We start from the raw sequence: 16,705 nt of genomic DNA, 5'->3' as shown, positions 1-16,705 counted from the left end.
ATTTATTTATTTATTTATTTTTGGCTGTGTTGGGTCTTCGTTGCTGTGCACGGGCTTCTCACTGCGGCGGCTTCTCTTGTTGCAGAGCACAGGCTCTAGGCACGCGGGCTTCAGTAGTTGTGGCTTGCGGGCTTCAGTAGTTGTGGCTCGCTGGCTTCAGTAGTTGTGGCTCTCGGGCTCTAGAGCGCAGGCTCAGTAGTTGTGCCACACGGGCTTAGTTGCTTCGCAGCATGTGGGATCTTCCCGGACCAGGGATCGAACCCGTGTCCCCTGCACTGGCAGGCGGGTTCTTAACCACTGGGCCACCAGGGAAGCCCTACCTGCATGTCTTAATAAAGTCATAACTTGCTTCTTAATGACAGACTTGAATTTAATAAAACAAGATTATCTGTAACCAAATCAAAGCTAAAAATGACTTTGTAAAACCAGGAGGAAGACTAACATTTTTTTCTCTCCTGTTGTTTTCAAAACCATTAAAGGTACACAACATTACAGAGTTCTTTAAAGGCTGACCTAAAAGACATTTATGAACAGAAAATGTCTCAGGGATAGTACTCAGAAATTGAGATGTACAAAAACAATGGAGAAAAATATATCTTACTAGAATCTAACATTTATTCACTCAGTGGCTGGAAAAATTAAAAGGAAAAGTGAAGAACTTGTCAGTGAAAATAACATCAGTTTACTAATATGCAGTCAACTCAGGTTTGCTTAAATGCATTTATCAGATGTACATGATTCAATGTGTAAGCCAGAATATTGTGAACATTTTGAAATAATACTACTTTAACACCTGTGTTCAAACACTGCCTGAATGAGCCAGTCCACATTTTTTTTGGTAGTGGCAGTACAAAAAGATCGCATATTGTTGATGGCAGAATGTTGCTTAATGTAAATGTTAGCTCCTAAGGCCATACACCAAGCTCCAGAGTTTAAAATTACAATATAAAGAGAACTGTTCCTGATGCAGGTGTGATACAACTGTGAGTGGTGCTGAGGAAGAAAACAAGCTGCAAGCACCACTATTCCAAGGGCAAAAGATGCCAGGTATACACCACTCTGCTGCCACTTTTCCATGGAAAAGGAACTCAGCGAAAAAGAATGTGAAGGAAATATTTATAGAATGCTTCTAATTTATAAGAATACAAACACATGATTTATGATTTAAAACAACACCCTACAAACTGAAAACATTACACTTATCAAATTATTTAACTTGGACGGATCTGCCTGTAGTATAAATCTTTTGTGGATGGTTCATACTTGAACTATACCAAACAAATCTTAAAAGTCTTATTATTTATATGCCAAAATTAATGCTGATGCAAATCTGCATCACACCATCAAGCTAAACAGACAACCTACCAGGTACTAAATTGATAATGATGTGACAAACAGTAATTTGGAATAATAACAAAAAAGAACAGTGGCAATTAAAAACTATGACCAAAAATAATGAAAAAAAGCAAGCAAGCAAGAAAGAAAAATCACAACCAACTCAAGACAATACTATAATAAAATTCTTCCTAGAAAACTGCTAGAATTCCAGTTATCTGCAAGTACACATGAATAGTGGAAGATCTGTAACATTAGAATACTGAATTAGAATCCTTAGCAAACTTCTCTACATGCTAATTTTAGTTCTGAATACCAAATTTTAGTAACCCCTAACTTATTAATTAGTACCAAGTCCTTAGATATATGAAGAAATGAGTTTAAGGAAATGGATACAATTTCATCTTCAGAACAAAGGACTGGAATTTTTGGATCCTTCCAGGGCCACCCTGAGAACCCTTAAGGCCCACTATGCCCTGCAGAACCACTTGTTTAAATAACATTTTCAGTGCAAGATAAAATCTGTCTCCCTCTCCACCTTAATCCCACCCCCCCACACACACAGAGTTTCAAAATTATGATGATATAAATAGAAAATAACCATTAGAACTAGAACCACATTAGAAATGTACATAGGGCATTACCCTTAAAATATCTTACGCACTGCTTTGTAGTTTACAAAACTCTTTTATATGTATTATTTCATTAATATAATCCATCATGAGAAGATTAAGTCTCCATTTAATTAGTTATTTTTATTATTATTTTCAACTGAAGTATAGTTGACATACAATATTACGTTAGTTTCAGGTGTACAACATAGTGATGTGACAATCAAATACATTATGAAATGATCACCATGATAAGTCCAATAACCATCTGTCACCCTACAAAATTATTACAGCATTACTGACTACATTCCTGATGCTGTATATTATATCCCCATGACTTGTTTACTTTATAACTAAAAGTTTGTATCTGTTAATCCCCTTTACCTATTTCACTCAACTCCCCTGGGCAACCAACAGTTTCGCTCTCTGTAAGTCTGTTTCTGTTTTGTTTGTCTATTTGTTTTATTTTTTAGATTCCACATATAAATGAGATCATATGGTACCTGTCTTTCTGACTTATTTCACTTAGTGAAATTATCTTCATTTTTAAAGATAAGAAACCCAACATCCAGAAAGTTAAGTGACTTGCTCAAGGTCAAGTTACACATTCAGCTAAGTGGCAGAAGACTTCCTGTTCTTATTTCTAGGTCTCTGTATCCCCCAGCTACCATAGGCCAAGTCTAGAAATCAAATGAAGTATGTAAAAAGGCCCTGCAAAACCAAAAGGAACTAGAAGGATCTTATTATGAAGATCATTAATCATTCACTGATGCACCAGTGAAATACCTATGACCAGGCCCTACCTGAGCAATTAAATCTCCCCATGGGCCAGTCATCAGGATTTTGAAGAGGCCCAGGTGATTTTAACATGCACCGGGTTGAGAACTTCTGATCTACATTAGATAATACAAATGGCAATAGTGCATTAACAAACATGTTTTCAACTATCAGTTTAGTTTTACTTTTATATTTTCCTTTTATATCAATTAATCATCACTCCTTGATTAGACATATTGTGGTAGTTTAATAAAGCCAAAGTGCTGACTTTAGAGATTTCAGTATTAGCTGTAAGAAAGATGTGTAACTCTGCTTAAGACTAATTACATGAAACTATGTTGTTCTGTCTTTTTTATAACTCTATTCTAGTCAATATTTAGAATATTCAATTTAAAAGTACAGCCTTCAGTTTGTGCTATTAAGAACATTTAAAAATCATTATCTTCAACCGAAGGAAAAAAATCCAACAATACAACATTTAAACCATATTAAATTTAAGTTGCATTCATTTGAGGAAGAGGAAGCTTTACTGTGTACTAAACCCAATAAATAAAAATAATAGTAGAGGTAATTAATGGACAAATTAGATGACAATTAGCACTGAAAATCATTAAAAAAAAATACTGGATACTGGACCAATCTTACCTTTTGTAGACTTGTTGGATTCAACTGAGTTTTGTCAATTATTTTTATTGCGACCTAGAAAAAAATTAATATTTATGGATTTTAAGAATTTGGTCATTACAGACTAATTAGTAATAGTTTTGTAAATGCCCAGACATGTAGCACTGTTAAATAGCAAGCAAGTAAACAAACCTCAAAAACCCAAAACTCAACCAGTTACAATTATATTTTACACCTTATAAATATTTTATAATTGACAAGAGGGGCTTCATGCAAATAAGGGTATTTTATAACATTTTAAGTTACCTATAGACACAGGGAAAAAAAGTCTCCCAGAAACCACCTCTTAACCCCTCCCAAAAGGGGAGAGAGATTATACAATGAAAATACTTCTAAAAACATGGCAGTGTAGTAGCAAATCTATTCATTATTTTCTGACAGTTTAATTTTATCTGACTCTGGGATACAAGGGCAGGAACTATAGCTTTTATAGGTTTATACAGCCCAAAATGCTTTCCAGAGTGTCCGGCACAAAGTGGGAGCTGGTTAATTGAGTAAATATACAAACAAATAAGTTGGTGTTGAATCTGAAAACTTTAAAAACATCTTATTTCAATAAAATAGAAAAGCTCTTTAGAGAAGAGGAAGAGGCACTAGCTCTTTGAGAAGGAAAAGGCACTCTTCCTTAAAGAAGGAAAAGACCCTAGCTTCAGATCAATCTACAGGCTAACCAAATGAGTATGTACAGAGGCAACAAATGGGTCACCTGGTAGCCTTTGTTCAAAAAGGGGTGAGGCAGTCTAAAAATAAGCCACTAAGATATAGGAAGAAAGAGCTACAGCTTCTAATTATATGCACTTCTTATCTTAAAAAAAAAAGAAAAAAATTAAATTGTACTAACCCTGCACTGACATCCTCACCTAGTCAGTCTGTCTTTTCTTGCTTAAAAATGAACTACGTGCACTGTGGTAACCTAAACGGGAGGGAAGTCCAAAAGGAGGGGATATCTGTATGTGTACGGCTCATTCATTTTGTTGTGCAGTGGAGGCTAACACAACACTGTAAAGCAACCATACTCCAATAAAAATTAATTAAAAGAAAAAAGTGAACTACGGATAACCAGAACTAGGAATTATGGATATCGAGAAGGGGGGATGGGGTGATAGGGGACAGAAGGAAACATAAGTGAAGAGAGAGGCTTTGCCATGAATTAGGGAACATAATTAACCCAGCTTTGCACCTGAGGTCCAGCACAACAAAGGATCTCACCCCATGTCAATGAGGCTGTGTTCCTACTATGTGTCCCTCAGAACACAGATCCAATAAGAAGCACCAATGAAGAAAGGGACTATAGTCAAAGTCTGGGGAAAGTGTTCAAAGATTCTTTGTCAACGGTTCTCGCACTTTTTGGTCCCCTTTATATTCTTAAAGATTATGCTGGACTTCCCTGGTGGCACAGTGGTTAAGAATCCGCCTGCCAATGCAGGGGATATGGGTTCGACCCTGGTCCAGGAAGATCCCACATGCCACGGAGCAACTAAGTCGGTGCGCCACAACTACTGAGCCTGAGCTCTAGAGCCTGTGAGCCACAACTACTGAAGCCCATGCGCCTAGAGCCCGTGCTCTGCAACAAGAGAAGCCACTGCAGTGAGAAGCCTGTGCACTGCAACAAACAGTAGCCCCCACTTGCCACAACTAGAGGAAGCCCGCACGCAGCAACAAAGACCCAACACAGCCAAACATAATAAACAAATAAAATTTAAAAATTAAAAATGGTGCTGGGGAAATGATATCCACATGCAAAAGAATGAAGTTATCAGACTCTTGACCTAACATCAAATACAAAAATTAGCTCAGCGTGGATCAAAGACCTAAATATACGACCTATGAAACTATCAAATTCTTAGAAGAAAACATAGGGCAAAGCTTCATGACATTTTAAATTTTATGCATCGAAAGACGTTATCAACAGAGTAAAAAGGCAACCCACAGGATGGGAAATAATATTTGCAAATTACATATGTGATAAAGGATTAATATCAAGAATATACAGAGAACTCTGAAAACTCAACAAAAACCTGATTTAAAAACGGGCAAAGGACTTGAGATGTTTCTCCAAAGAAGATATACAAATGGTCAATAAGCACATAAAAAAGACGCTCAACATCCCTTATCATTAGAAAAATGCAAATCAAAACTAAGAAATACCACTTCACACCCATCAGGATGGCTTATTGCCAAAACCCCCCAAAAAATAATAAGCCTTTGTGAGGATGTGGAGAAACTGTAACCCTTGTGCACTGTTGGTAGGATTGTATAAAATGGTACAGCCACTGTAAAAAAAAAAAAAAAAAAAATAGTACAGAGTTCCTCAAAAAATTAAAAATAGAATTACCAGATGATCCAGCAGCTCCACTTCTGGGTATGTACCCAGAACTGAAAGCAAGGATGGATGGACGGATGGATTGATTGACTGATTGATTTTTGGCTGTGTTGGGTCTTCGTTGCTGCACCGCAGGCTTTCTCTAGTTGTGGTGACTGGGGGCTACTCTTCGTTGTGGTGCATGGGCTTCTCACTGCGGTGGCTTCTCTTGTTGTGGAGCACAGGCTCTAGGCGCGTAGGCTTCAGTAGTTGTGGCACACAGGCTCAGTAGTTGTGGCTCGCGGGCTCTAGAGCTCAGGCTTAGTTGTGGCCCATGGGCTTAGTTGCTCCGCGGCATGTGGGATCTTCCCCAACCAGGGCTCAAACCTGTGTCCCCCCCTGCACCGGCAGGCGGATTCTTAACCACTGCGCCACCAGGTAAGCCCGAAAGCAAGGATTTAAAAAGCTATTTGTGCATCCATGTTCATAGCAGCATTATTCATAGTAGCTAAGATGTGGAAGCAACTCGAGATCATCAAGGGGGACCTCCCTGGAGGTCCAGTGGTTAGGACTCCACGCTTCCACTGCAGGGGGCACAGGTTCAATCTCTGGTCAGGGAACTAAGACCCCACAAGCCACGTAGCGTGGCCAAAGGAAAAAGCTCATCACGGGATTAATGGAAAAGCTTAACGTGGCACATCCATAAGGTGGACTATTACTCGGTCCTTAAAGGAAGGAAATTCTGGCACCTGCTACAACACGGATGAACCCTGAGGACCCTATGCTAAGTGAAATAAGCCAGTCACAAAAAGACAAATACTGCATGCTTCCACTCTTATGAGGTCCCTAGAGTATTCAAAAGCATAGCGACAGAAAGTAGAATGGTGGTTGCCAGGGGCTGGGGGGAGGGGGGATGGGGAATTTAATGGGTGTAGAGTTTCAGTTTTATAAGATGTAGAGTTCTAGAGATGAATGGTGGTGATGGCTGCACAGCATTATGGATGTATTTAATACCACTGAAATATACACTTTAAAACAGTTAAAACGGGGCTTCCCTGGTGGCGCAGTGGTTGAGAATCTGCCTGCCAATGCAGGGGACACGGGTTCGAGCCCTGGTCTGGGAAGATCCCACATGCCGCGGAGCAACTAGGCCCGTGAGCCACAACTACTGAGCCTGCGCGTCTGGAGCCTGTGCTCCGCAACAAGAGAGGCCGCGATAGTGAGAGGCCCGCGCACCGCGATGAAGAGTGGCCCCCACTTGCCGCAACCAGAGAAAGCCCTAGCACGGAAACGAAGACCCAACACAGTCAAAAATAGATAAATAAATAAATAAAATTAAAAAAAAAAAACAGTTAAAACATTTTATGTTATATGTATTTTATCACAATAAAAAAATTGGAGAAAAAAGTCTGTTAGTGTTAATATAAATAACATTTTAATGAAATTCTCATATGTCCTCCCATAGTCAATCTGTTATGATATCACACGTCACATACTTCTGGAAAATTCTACCGTACACTCGTGAGAAAGAATGGAAGAAGCAAATAATGTCTTAAATAGTATTACCAAAACAGTTTTGATTTTGCAGACCCCCTAAAATGGTCTCAGAAAACCTCCAGGGGTCCACATCCCTACTTCAAGAACTGCTGCACTATTCATATTAATGCTTTTTTTTTTTTTTTAACTGATTAACTTGGTTTAAAGCCTCCATCTGCCCATGCCATTTGATTACTTCCTATGAACCTATTAACCTCCTAAGGAGCTAAAGAAAGGGAAACACTGCAGCAAGGCATCCAGTGAGTCTGACCCTGAAGTGCAAGGAACCCACCACCCCTTCACCCCTGACTGGGGGAGGAAAAAAAAATCAGAATTGGTGGAGGAGGGGAGAGTTAATGAGTGTGTGTGCTTGCAAAAAGCAAAGTCAAAATTCTGATTCTATATTTGGAAAATATGTCTTGACGGAAACTACAGTAAATAAGTCTAAAGGAAATACTGGCTGCTGGAATATGCAAACAAGGACCACCTTGTGCATAATTCAATCGGGGAGAAGACATCCTGTTATAGCCCTAGAGCACTACCTGTACACAAGAAGCATTCAATGAACACTTACTGGGGTGATCTGAGGCCTCGAACACTCGCATCAGTAACCACACACACATCAGAGATGGAGATAGAACAGTGAAGAAACATGGTTTCTGGTGTTTTAACAAATACCAATGTGGTTTTAAAATTCTGTTATTTTAAAGTTGAGGGAACTCCCTGGCAGTCCAGTGGTTAGGACTCTGCATTTCCACTGAACGGTGCACAGGTTCGATTCCTGGTCGGGGAACTAAGATCTTGCAAGCTGTGTGGCGTGGCCAAAAAAGAAAATAATAATTTAAAGTTGAATGAATGAATTTTCTTCAAACTTTACTTTCATAAGTAATTTTATGTGGTATACTTGGATCTCCCAAAGATCCAAGGGATTTCCGAAGAAACCCCTTCAATAACACTGTTCTGGCCACGATTCTGTTTTCTTCCTCATTCTCATGGCCAAATCCATCAAAAATGCTGCCTTTCCACTTCCTCTTTCCTCTGATCTTCTGAGACTTTGTTTCTATTCTCATGACAGGCCCTTTGATCACTAGTTGCTTCTGGTTCTGCTCAATATCTACCTTCTAAAGATTCTATTCTGATTTTGTTATTATACATTTTCATTTTCAAGTACTGCTGTTCAAAAAGTATCTAAAGCAAAAACAAAAAAAAAAAATGTGTTGCATTCAGCTAAATCAAACTGTAGAAGAGAGTCATTTTATCAAAAGCAAGTGTCCTCAGAGTGAAACATTATCATTTAACATGATGTGTCTATGTGTGGCAATGAAAACTGAGGGGGAAGCTCCTAATCCCCTCTTCCTTCCAGTTCCCTTGCTGGGATGACTCAACTACCAAAATAACCTTGGCCCAGAGCTGGAGCCTGGAGAAGAGCTCAGACCTCGAGGTCACCAAAAGAGGAGGCAACTGTGGGGCATCACTAGGTGCCTCAGAAAGATGCAGACCGGAGAGAAGACCACTGACTCATTCCCAAGGTTGTGGAGGGTGTGTGTGTGTGTGTGTGTGTGTGTGTGTGCGCGCACGCGTGCGTGTGTGCACGCGCACACAGCAAAAGCCAAGGGAATTCACTAGGCAAGGAAAGAGGAGTGTCCCTGGCACTTGTGTAAAATTCTGGGAAATTCCATTTATTCACTGACGCCTAAAGCAAAGTGGAAAATTACAAAATAGGGATAAAGAGAGCTCACACATGAGAAGGGCTTCCCCCCACATTCCTCAAATCAAGAGTCCAACAAACCTGCAGCAAATACTCACTGGAGGAAAAATCCTTATCTTCCACTTCCTGTCAATTAACTACTGGTCAAAAGATCCTTACATCCTGCTCCTGACTGGTGTTAAAGCATCTACAATCGCCAGCATCTACAAGAGCAGGCAGAAAAACGATCCCAAGTCCTTTAAGAGGACACAGTAATCCAGAAGAATGGTATATTAGTCAGCTCAGGCTGTCAAAACAAAAAATACCACAGACTGGGCAGCTTAAAGAGCAGAAATTTATTTTCTCACAGTTTGGGAAGCTGGAAGTCAGAGATCGGGGTGTCAGCATGGGCAGTTCCTCTTGGCTTGCAGATGCCCACCTTCTCATTGTGTCCTTACAAGTGGAAGAAAGCAAGCAAGCTCTCTGGTGTCTCTTTTTATAAGGACACTAATCCTATCAGATCAGGGGCCTACCCTTATGACCTAATTTAACCTAATTATTTCCACAAAGGCCCTACCTCCAAACAGGCTTTAACATCTAAATTCTGGGGGACACAATTCAGTCTACAGCAACGGAGAACAAGCCTATCAACTATAACAGCTCCCTACAAAATAAAACTTCAAATTAACACCTAACAATACAAACAAAACGGGTGAATGGCACAAGCACAGGGCGGAGTAAAAGAGGCAGACACAAAATCATCAATACTGTATGATTCCATTAGTAAAACTTTAAGAGAAAAAAACAGAATATGGTGTTTTAGAAGTGAGGATAGTGGCTATCTTGAGGAGGAAGGACAGTGAAATGATTAGAAGGAGGTAGAAAGGAGGACTTCTGGGGTTCAAGTCATGGTATATTTTTGCCCTGGGTCATGCTTAAGCAAATGTTTACACTTTTTCTGGATGTGTGCTATATATCAATAAGGAGTTAATTTTTAAAAGTCAGTGATGACTTTAAAAAATCATAGTGAAGTTAATAGATAATGATGCCTAAAACTGAAAAAATAATTAAGAATAAAACATGCTATTAAAAGATATGAAAGTAAAACCTAAAGAATCAGTTTAAAAGACTGAAAGTGGCCATCTTAGGAGATTAGGGAATTGGTGGGGGCGGGCAGGGAACACATAAAAAAAAGAAAAAAAAAAGTCTTGACTCTTTAAACTGTATAATATATAATTAACTTGAATAAAAATAACAATGAAAAGCTCCTTCATATCCATAATGAGGACATTCAGTTAAAGATGGCATACTAATCACATGCACTCTCTTCTTCCACCTGATAGTCCAATTAAACAATAAAGACAAAATGACAAAGAATGGCAAAGAGAATGGGAGAGGTGGCATCAGCAGACAAGTGACTTTAAATAATTTCTGGGGGACAAAAATCAGAGGCACCCAGAGCAGGGCACATACAAGCCTAGAGTATGCTCTAAGAAGGGTGCAATCCAGGAAAAACTTAGTACTGACCAGAGAAAATAACTCAGTGCCTTGAATACGGAAGATCCCGGCGAAAGGCCAACTTTCCTCCCAGCCACTGTGAAGCCAAGCCAGGCACCTGAGCAGCACCTTCCACACACCTCATGTAGAGAGCTCTCATTGTGCTTCCTATTTCTCCGCTCTTAAAAACGTTTTCAAGAATCAGACATCTGAGGAAAGCCTATACCCTTTTCTAATACCCCTTCCCATATATCTGTTGTTAGGGGAAAACACCAGTAACAATTAACCCTCCTCCTTCAGAAAAAAAAGGACAGTTGATTCACGTTATTCACAGTAATTACATTCTATGAAGTCACTCTGAACACTGAACTAGTGAATACTGAACCACTGTTCCTAGGGGGAAAGAGTTAAGACTCCTGTGAGCCCCTGGTCATAACATTTTCATCAACTGATCAACACATAACCTTGTTTTCTGTGTGTTTCTGTTTACGGACACCTCACCTACTATACATTATGGATGCATTAACACTGAACAGCACCATCTCACCCATGCCTGAATGAGGCTAACCTAACAGATGTATTTTCTCTGTAAGGCACAGCAAAGCCTTGCACGTAGGAACACTGGCTAATACTCAGCCCTACAGTTGGGGGCCATTTTAAACAACAAAATCACCAACAAAATGCACAAAAATGTGGAAAATGTGTACTAAATAACCACAAAAAGGGCATCTGTTTATAGTATGAAGGCTGAAGGAAGGCAGAGTGTCACCTTGTTGGGCCTCAGCTGGGGAAACGCACATTAAGCAATTCAAACTTTTTACTGCTCTGTGCATGTCCGAAAAACACTGCAAAAGCACAGCTAGTACTCATTTTTGGGATTACAAATAAATTTTGTAGTATGTGAATTTGCAAATATGGAATTTGTGAATAATGAGACTGACTATATCTGTTCCGAAGATGGACAGTGATGGTTGCAAACACTGCAAATGTACTTAACGCCATTGAGCTGCACACTTAAAAATGGCTACAATGGTAAATGTTATGTATATTTTACCATGATAAAAAAAAAGTGTCACAGCTATGTAATTAAGTGATTTTTAATTTGTGGGAACTGGGTTTATGGGAAGTTTTTTCTTTTTCTGCACATTAACTGTAAATACTCCACAATAAACCATGATGATCATCTTTATGATTTTCAGCTGTATCTGTTATCAGACTACTAAGGCTATCTTTACCGTTCTGCTTGCTCACTTCCAAATCTGCTACTATTAACTTCCAATTGAAGCAAATTGTTCAGAGTATTAACTCTTTTTGTCCATCAACAGTGTTTGAATAAACATTCTATTAATCACTGCCCCCCTTCCAAGAAATGACTATTTATTGAGTTTTAGTAGAGTATCAAAGAGCAATACCCAGAACCACCTGAAAAAGATGCTGAGGTCCTCCTTTCTTTTCTCGCTACCTATCTGTGTGGGGCCACATTTTCTTCATACACTCCAACCAGAGCAACTACCAAAACAGCGTGAACGCAGAGCAGATATGAAAATCCAGCTAACTTTTACTAAACAAGACGTTAAAGAGATTTGCAAAGAATTAAAACAGTGTCACTCTTCTCTGTAATTTGTTTTGGAAAATAGTTGTTTTTCATAAAAATACATTATATTAACAGGTAAAAGGTCTGCCATTATTTTAAATGAATTAATATATATTTTAGGTTTCTTAGTGCTAACTTCTAATACCGTAAACAGCAACAGATATAACCCGTATAAACAAAAGCTTGTTGTGAGTACTCAATTTTAAAAGTTTAATGGAATTTTGAGACCAAAAAAAAAAGTTTAAGAACTATTGTTCTAATCAATGGAATTGCACATAAGCATTGAAACCTACAATTATGATTATGCAGCAACAGGGAAACCTGTTTAGGATAATTAATATTCTGAGGGAGGGCTTCCCTGGTGGCGCAGTGGTTAAGAATCTGCCTGCCAATGCAGGGGACACGGGTTCGAGCCCTGGTCTGGGAAGATCCCACATGCCGCAGAGCAGCTGGGCCCATGAGCCACAACTACTGAGCCTGCGCGTCTGGAGCCTGTGCTCCGCAACAAGAGAGGCCCGCGACAGTGAGAGGACCTCGCACCGCGATGAAGAGTGGCCCCCGCTTGCCACAACTAGAGAAAGCCCTCGCACAGAAACGAAGACCCAACACAGCCATAAATAAATAAATAAATAAATAAATAAAATTAAAAAAAAAAATATTCTGAGGGAAAAACACCAGGATACAAAATTATGGCCAAAAGTATGTTGAAAATACATATAAAATATGGAGAATATACAAAAAATAAAAATGGTATTCAGAATATTTTGATTGTGGGAATTTTTTTTCCTCTCTGGTCTCCAAACTTCCTGTAAAGCTGCTAACATAGTCTTCATATACACAAAAAGTTGTGACTAAAATCTCAAGAAGTTTAGCACGTTCAAGGAAAAAGAAGTACGATTTTATCATTCTTACAACCAACAACAAATAGTTATTGAGTATTTAGAGGCCAAGGACAAATGAGGTTCAAGACTGAATCTTTTTCCCTCTGGCCTCTCTCTGGTTTCTCCTCTAGTGTAGGAGAGAGGACACAGACTGACAATAAACGCATACAGCCACAAGAGCACAATAACAAGCTGAGAAGACAACAGTGGGAAAACTATTTCAACAACTTTCTGAAAGAGAGAGAAGAGACAACAGAGGAAAGGACACTATAACCAGGAACAGTGTGACTTCCCAGCATGACTTGGAAACGGCTCCAGACTTGGAGGTCCCAGGGGACCAAAGGCGACAGGGGAGCTGCTGGGCTAATTCCAAAGTCAAAAGTCTGTATAAAGAATGCTGCTGCTCCCCAACCAAACCAATGACCACCGGTTCTTAAGGGACTGTAAACTTATTCTGTGGAGAAGACAATGAGGCTCTGGACTCAAGGTCAACCGGCCCAGGAGAGGGCAGGAGTGAGGCATGGAGATGAAAAGGGGGCCGGAGATTAAGTGTCAGACTGCCACTGAGGGGTGGGACCATGGCTCCTCCCGGGCAGAACAGAGGATTCTTAACCTAGAGAACAGAATGGTCCCAGAGAAGAGATCTAAAGACAAAGATATCTGGGTCCTCCAATAAAAGCACTGGATGACTCCCAAAGGAAAGTTCTGTGGTCAAACATATCCTATACATGCAAACCAGCTTCTGATCAGCTTCTTAGGGTTCCACCTTAAATACACAGACAACCAGGGGTTACCAGATTCCAAAGAAAGTCTCTGTATGAAAGACAGACACCAAGAAAGAATCCCAGAGAAAAGAGAAACAATGTAGGGAGCAAAAAATCTACTTAAAAAAAAAAAAAAAAAAAGAATAAAGTGTTTTACTATCCTCAGAGAGTTAACAGAAGAAACAGTATTGATGCCAGAACTGGATACTACAAAGACAAATAATCAGAACAGGAAAGAACTAGGAGGAGGACACATGCAGGAACTCCAACAAATTTATCAGAAAGATTGGAAGATAAAGTTAAAGACATCACTCAGAAGGTAAAACAGAAACAGAGACAGAAAACCAAGACAGATAGATAGATAAATAAATAAGTAAATAAAATAAATAATCAAGGCTCTTGGGAATTCCCTGGCAGTCCAGTGGTTAGGACTGGGCACTTTCACTGCCAGGGCCCAGGTTCAATCCCTAGTCAGGGAACCAGGATCCTGTAAACCACACGGCACAGCCAAAAAAAAAAGGAATTCTAGAATGACGATTTTTAAATAATAAAATGAGACAATTCTCCAGAACTGAAAGATAAGAATGTTCATATTGAAAGGGTTCAATGAGTACCAGGAACAAAGAATGAAGACCAACTCCTTGGCACTTCACTGTGAAATTTCTCAACAGCATGGATAAATGAGAAGAGTCTAAAAAGCTGCTAGAAAGGAGGGGGGTAAAAGCCACATACTGAAGCCATTTACACTGTTATACTCTAGACTTTGGAACTACCAATATCGGAAAACCCACTATGATCTTAATCTTGAGTTTCCCACTCTCTAACCACCTCCTCCTACCTTTCCCACCCACCCACTCTAGAATCCCAATAACTATCTGAACTCACCGGGATCCATAGCCATTGATCCCATCACCTTTTTTTTTTTTTTTTAACATCTTTATTGAAGTATAATTGCTTTACAATGGTGTGTTAGTTTCTGCTTTAACCATCACCTTCTTATGGTCTGCCTTCCCCCTCAAGTACTTACTTCCTACTTAAATCTATTGTCTTTAATTGAAATCACTCCCTTGGGTATTCCAAATCAATGCCCTTGCTCTGTTTCCATTTCACTACACTTACTATAGCAAAATCCCAACCATCTACAAATGCTATGCCTGTGTCTGGTTAACTGAATGTTGCTGGACAGTAAATTACAGCCAGGCTGTCTATTCCCGCTTTAAATCCATGATCAGTAACCTCAGGGAAGCGTTAAGGCTGCCTGGTAATTCTACTATATTTCTCAGTCCATTCACTCTCCTACTAACCTGTTAATTACTGTAACTTTCTCAGATCTCTAATATCTCCTATCTCCTTGATAGTCACATTCTTAGTTGGTAATCTTGCTTTCTATTTTACTGAAAAAAGAGCTGCAATGAGAAGAAAACTTCTCAAGCTCCCACCCTCATCTAGAACCACTCACCTGCAGAATACTGGCATAGTACCCTCTACTTTCCTCCTACTTCTAAGTAAGGACTGTCCACGTTATCCAAAGCCAATACCTCTACCATCCCCTCTCACCCATTCCAGCACCTCTCCTCAAAGCACCATTTGTACCCTTTCTCTTAAATTATTCCCACTAGCAGACAAACATGTTGGTATTTTGCCCATCTTTTAAAAAATATCTTGGCCTGACATCTCCCTGTAGCCACTACCCCATTCATCTGTGCCTTGAAAGCGCTATCTTGCTGTTTCTAACCTCTACCCACCTATTCTCTCTTGAACTAATACGTTACATCATATGCATCGGTACTGCAAGGTATTTGAAAGATATGTTGGAACAATTTGCAGAAAATACATAGAACCATAAGAAAGTTAAAAAAAAACCCACAAAACTTGAGGTAACTATTAATTCTAGACAAAATAAAAAATTATATAAGAAAATAAATTATTGTGGTCCAACACTGAACATTTACATAGCTTGATTAAGTTAAAAAAAATCTAACTTTGGGCTTCCCTGGTGGCGCAGTGGTTGAGAATCTGCCTGCTAATGCAGGGGACACGGGTTCGAGCCCTGGTCTGGGAAGATCCCACATGCCAAGGAGCAACTGGGCCCGTGAGCCACAACTACTGAGCCTGCGCATCTGGAGCTTGTGCTCCGCAACAAGAGAGGCCGCGATAGTGAGAGGCCCGCGCACCGCGATGAAGAGTGGCCCCCGCTTGCCGCGACTAGAGAAAGCCCTTGCACAGAAACGAAGACCCAACACAGCCAAAAATAAATAAAAAAAAAAAAAAATCTAACTTTAACTAAATATATCATTGCAATAGAAAGGCTGAGGAAAGGAAAGTAGATGTGGAAGTGAATCATAAGAAAGCTATATCCATCTTCCATAAGGAGAAAGTCAGTGATGTCTACAATTATAAATCAGGAGATAACCAAAAGAGTATCAGAAAAAAGAGCCTAGAAAATTGAAAGTAGGAGCCTTTGATTAATGGTACTGAATGATAAAGAGGAGGCAAAGAAAGTCCAATTTTAGTTAGAAGCTTTTTAGTATTATTTGACTTTTTAAGCTATAGGCATGTATTACTTTGGAAAATAATTTTTTAAGGCAGTAAAAAAACAGCCTCAATTAAGTACCAAATGACAGATACAAGTGAGTTCTCCTATAGTTCATGTTAGGGGAGAGATCCCTGGGGGCCTATGAAAATAACTATGGGGAAAAATGAACTTGAAAGAAAAACTTGACTTGAAAGAAAACTGTAATATTAAAACAAACAATATTTCAAAACCCAAAATAATCTTCAGCTGTGAAAAGCTAGCCAAAACCAAGACAGCAGATGGAACTAACATCCCCAAATCCCAAATATGGGATAGCTGCTTCTATGACAATAGGTAGCATTTTCATCAAAGAGTTAAATCAGATGAATTTTATGACTGGTGCCTGTATTTTTAAATATATATAAAATAAGGATTTTGGTGTTTTTCTGGTCTAAAATTAAGAATCATCCTAGAGAGATAGGTCTCATCTACAGTGGACTTCTACCACAATCATTCTATTTA

The 16,705-nt window shown here is 39.3% G+C and overlaps 1 protein-coding gene across 13 annotated transcripts in view; it reads right to left on the bottom strand.

The window, feature by feature from the left end:
- The window catches only part of MARK3 (microtubule affinity regulating kinase 3), a 109,361-nt gene that overhangs the window by 67,019 nt on the left and 25,637 nt on the right, over window positions 1–16,705 (bottom strand). For all 13 annotated transcript variants that reach the window (XM_057542137.1, XM_057542139.1, XM_057542138.1 and 10 more), the window contains one exon: window positions 3,369–3,422. In XM_057542137.1, coding sequence (XP_057398120.1) covers window positions 3,369–3,422 — 54 coding nt within the window. The remainder of the gene's footprint in view (window positions 1–3,368; window positions 3,423–16,705) is intronic.

This window comes from Balaenoptera acutorostrata, chromosome 3 (genome assembly GCF_949987535.1).
Source record: "Balaenoptera acutorostrata chromosome 3, mBalAcu1.1, whole genome shotgun sequence".
Lineage (NCBI taxonomy): Eukaryota > Metazoa > Chordata > Mammalia > Artiodactyla > Balaenopteridae > Balaenoptera > Balaenoptera acutorostrata.
This window is presented reverse-complemented; position numbering and strand designations above follow the sequence as displayed.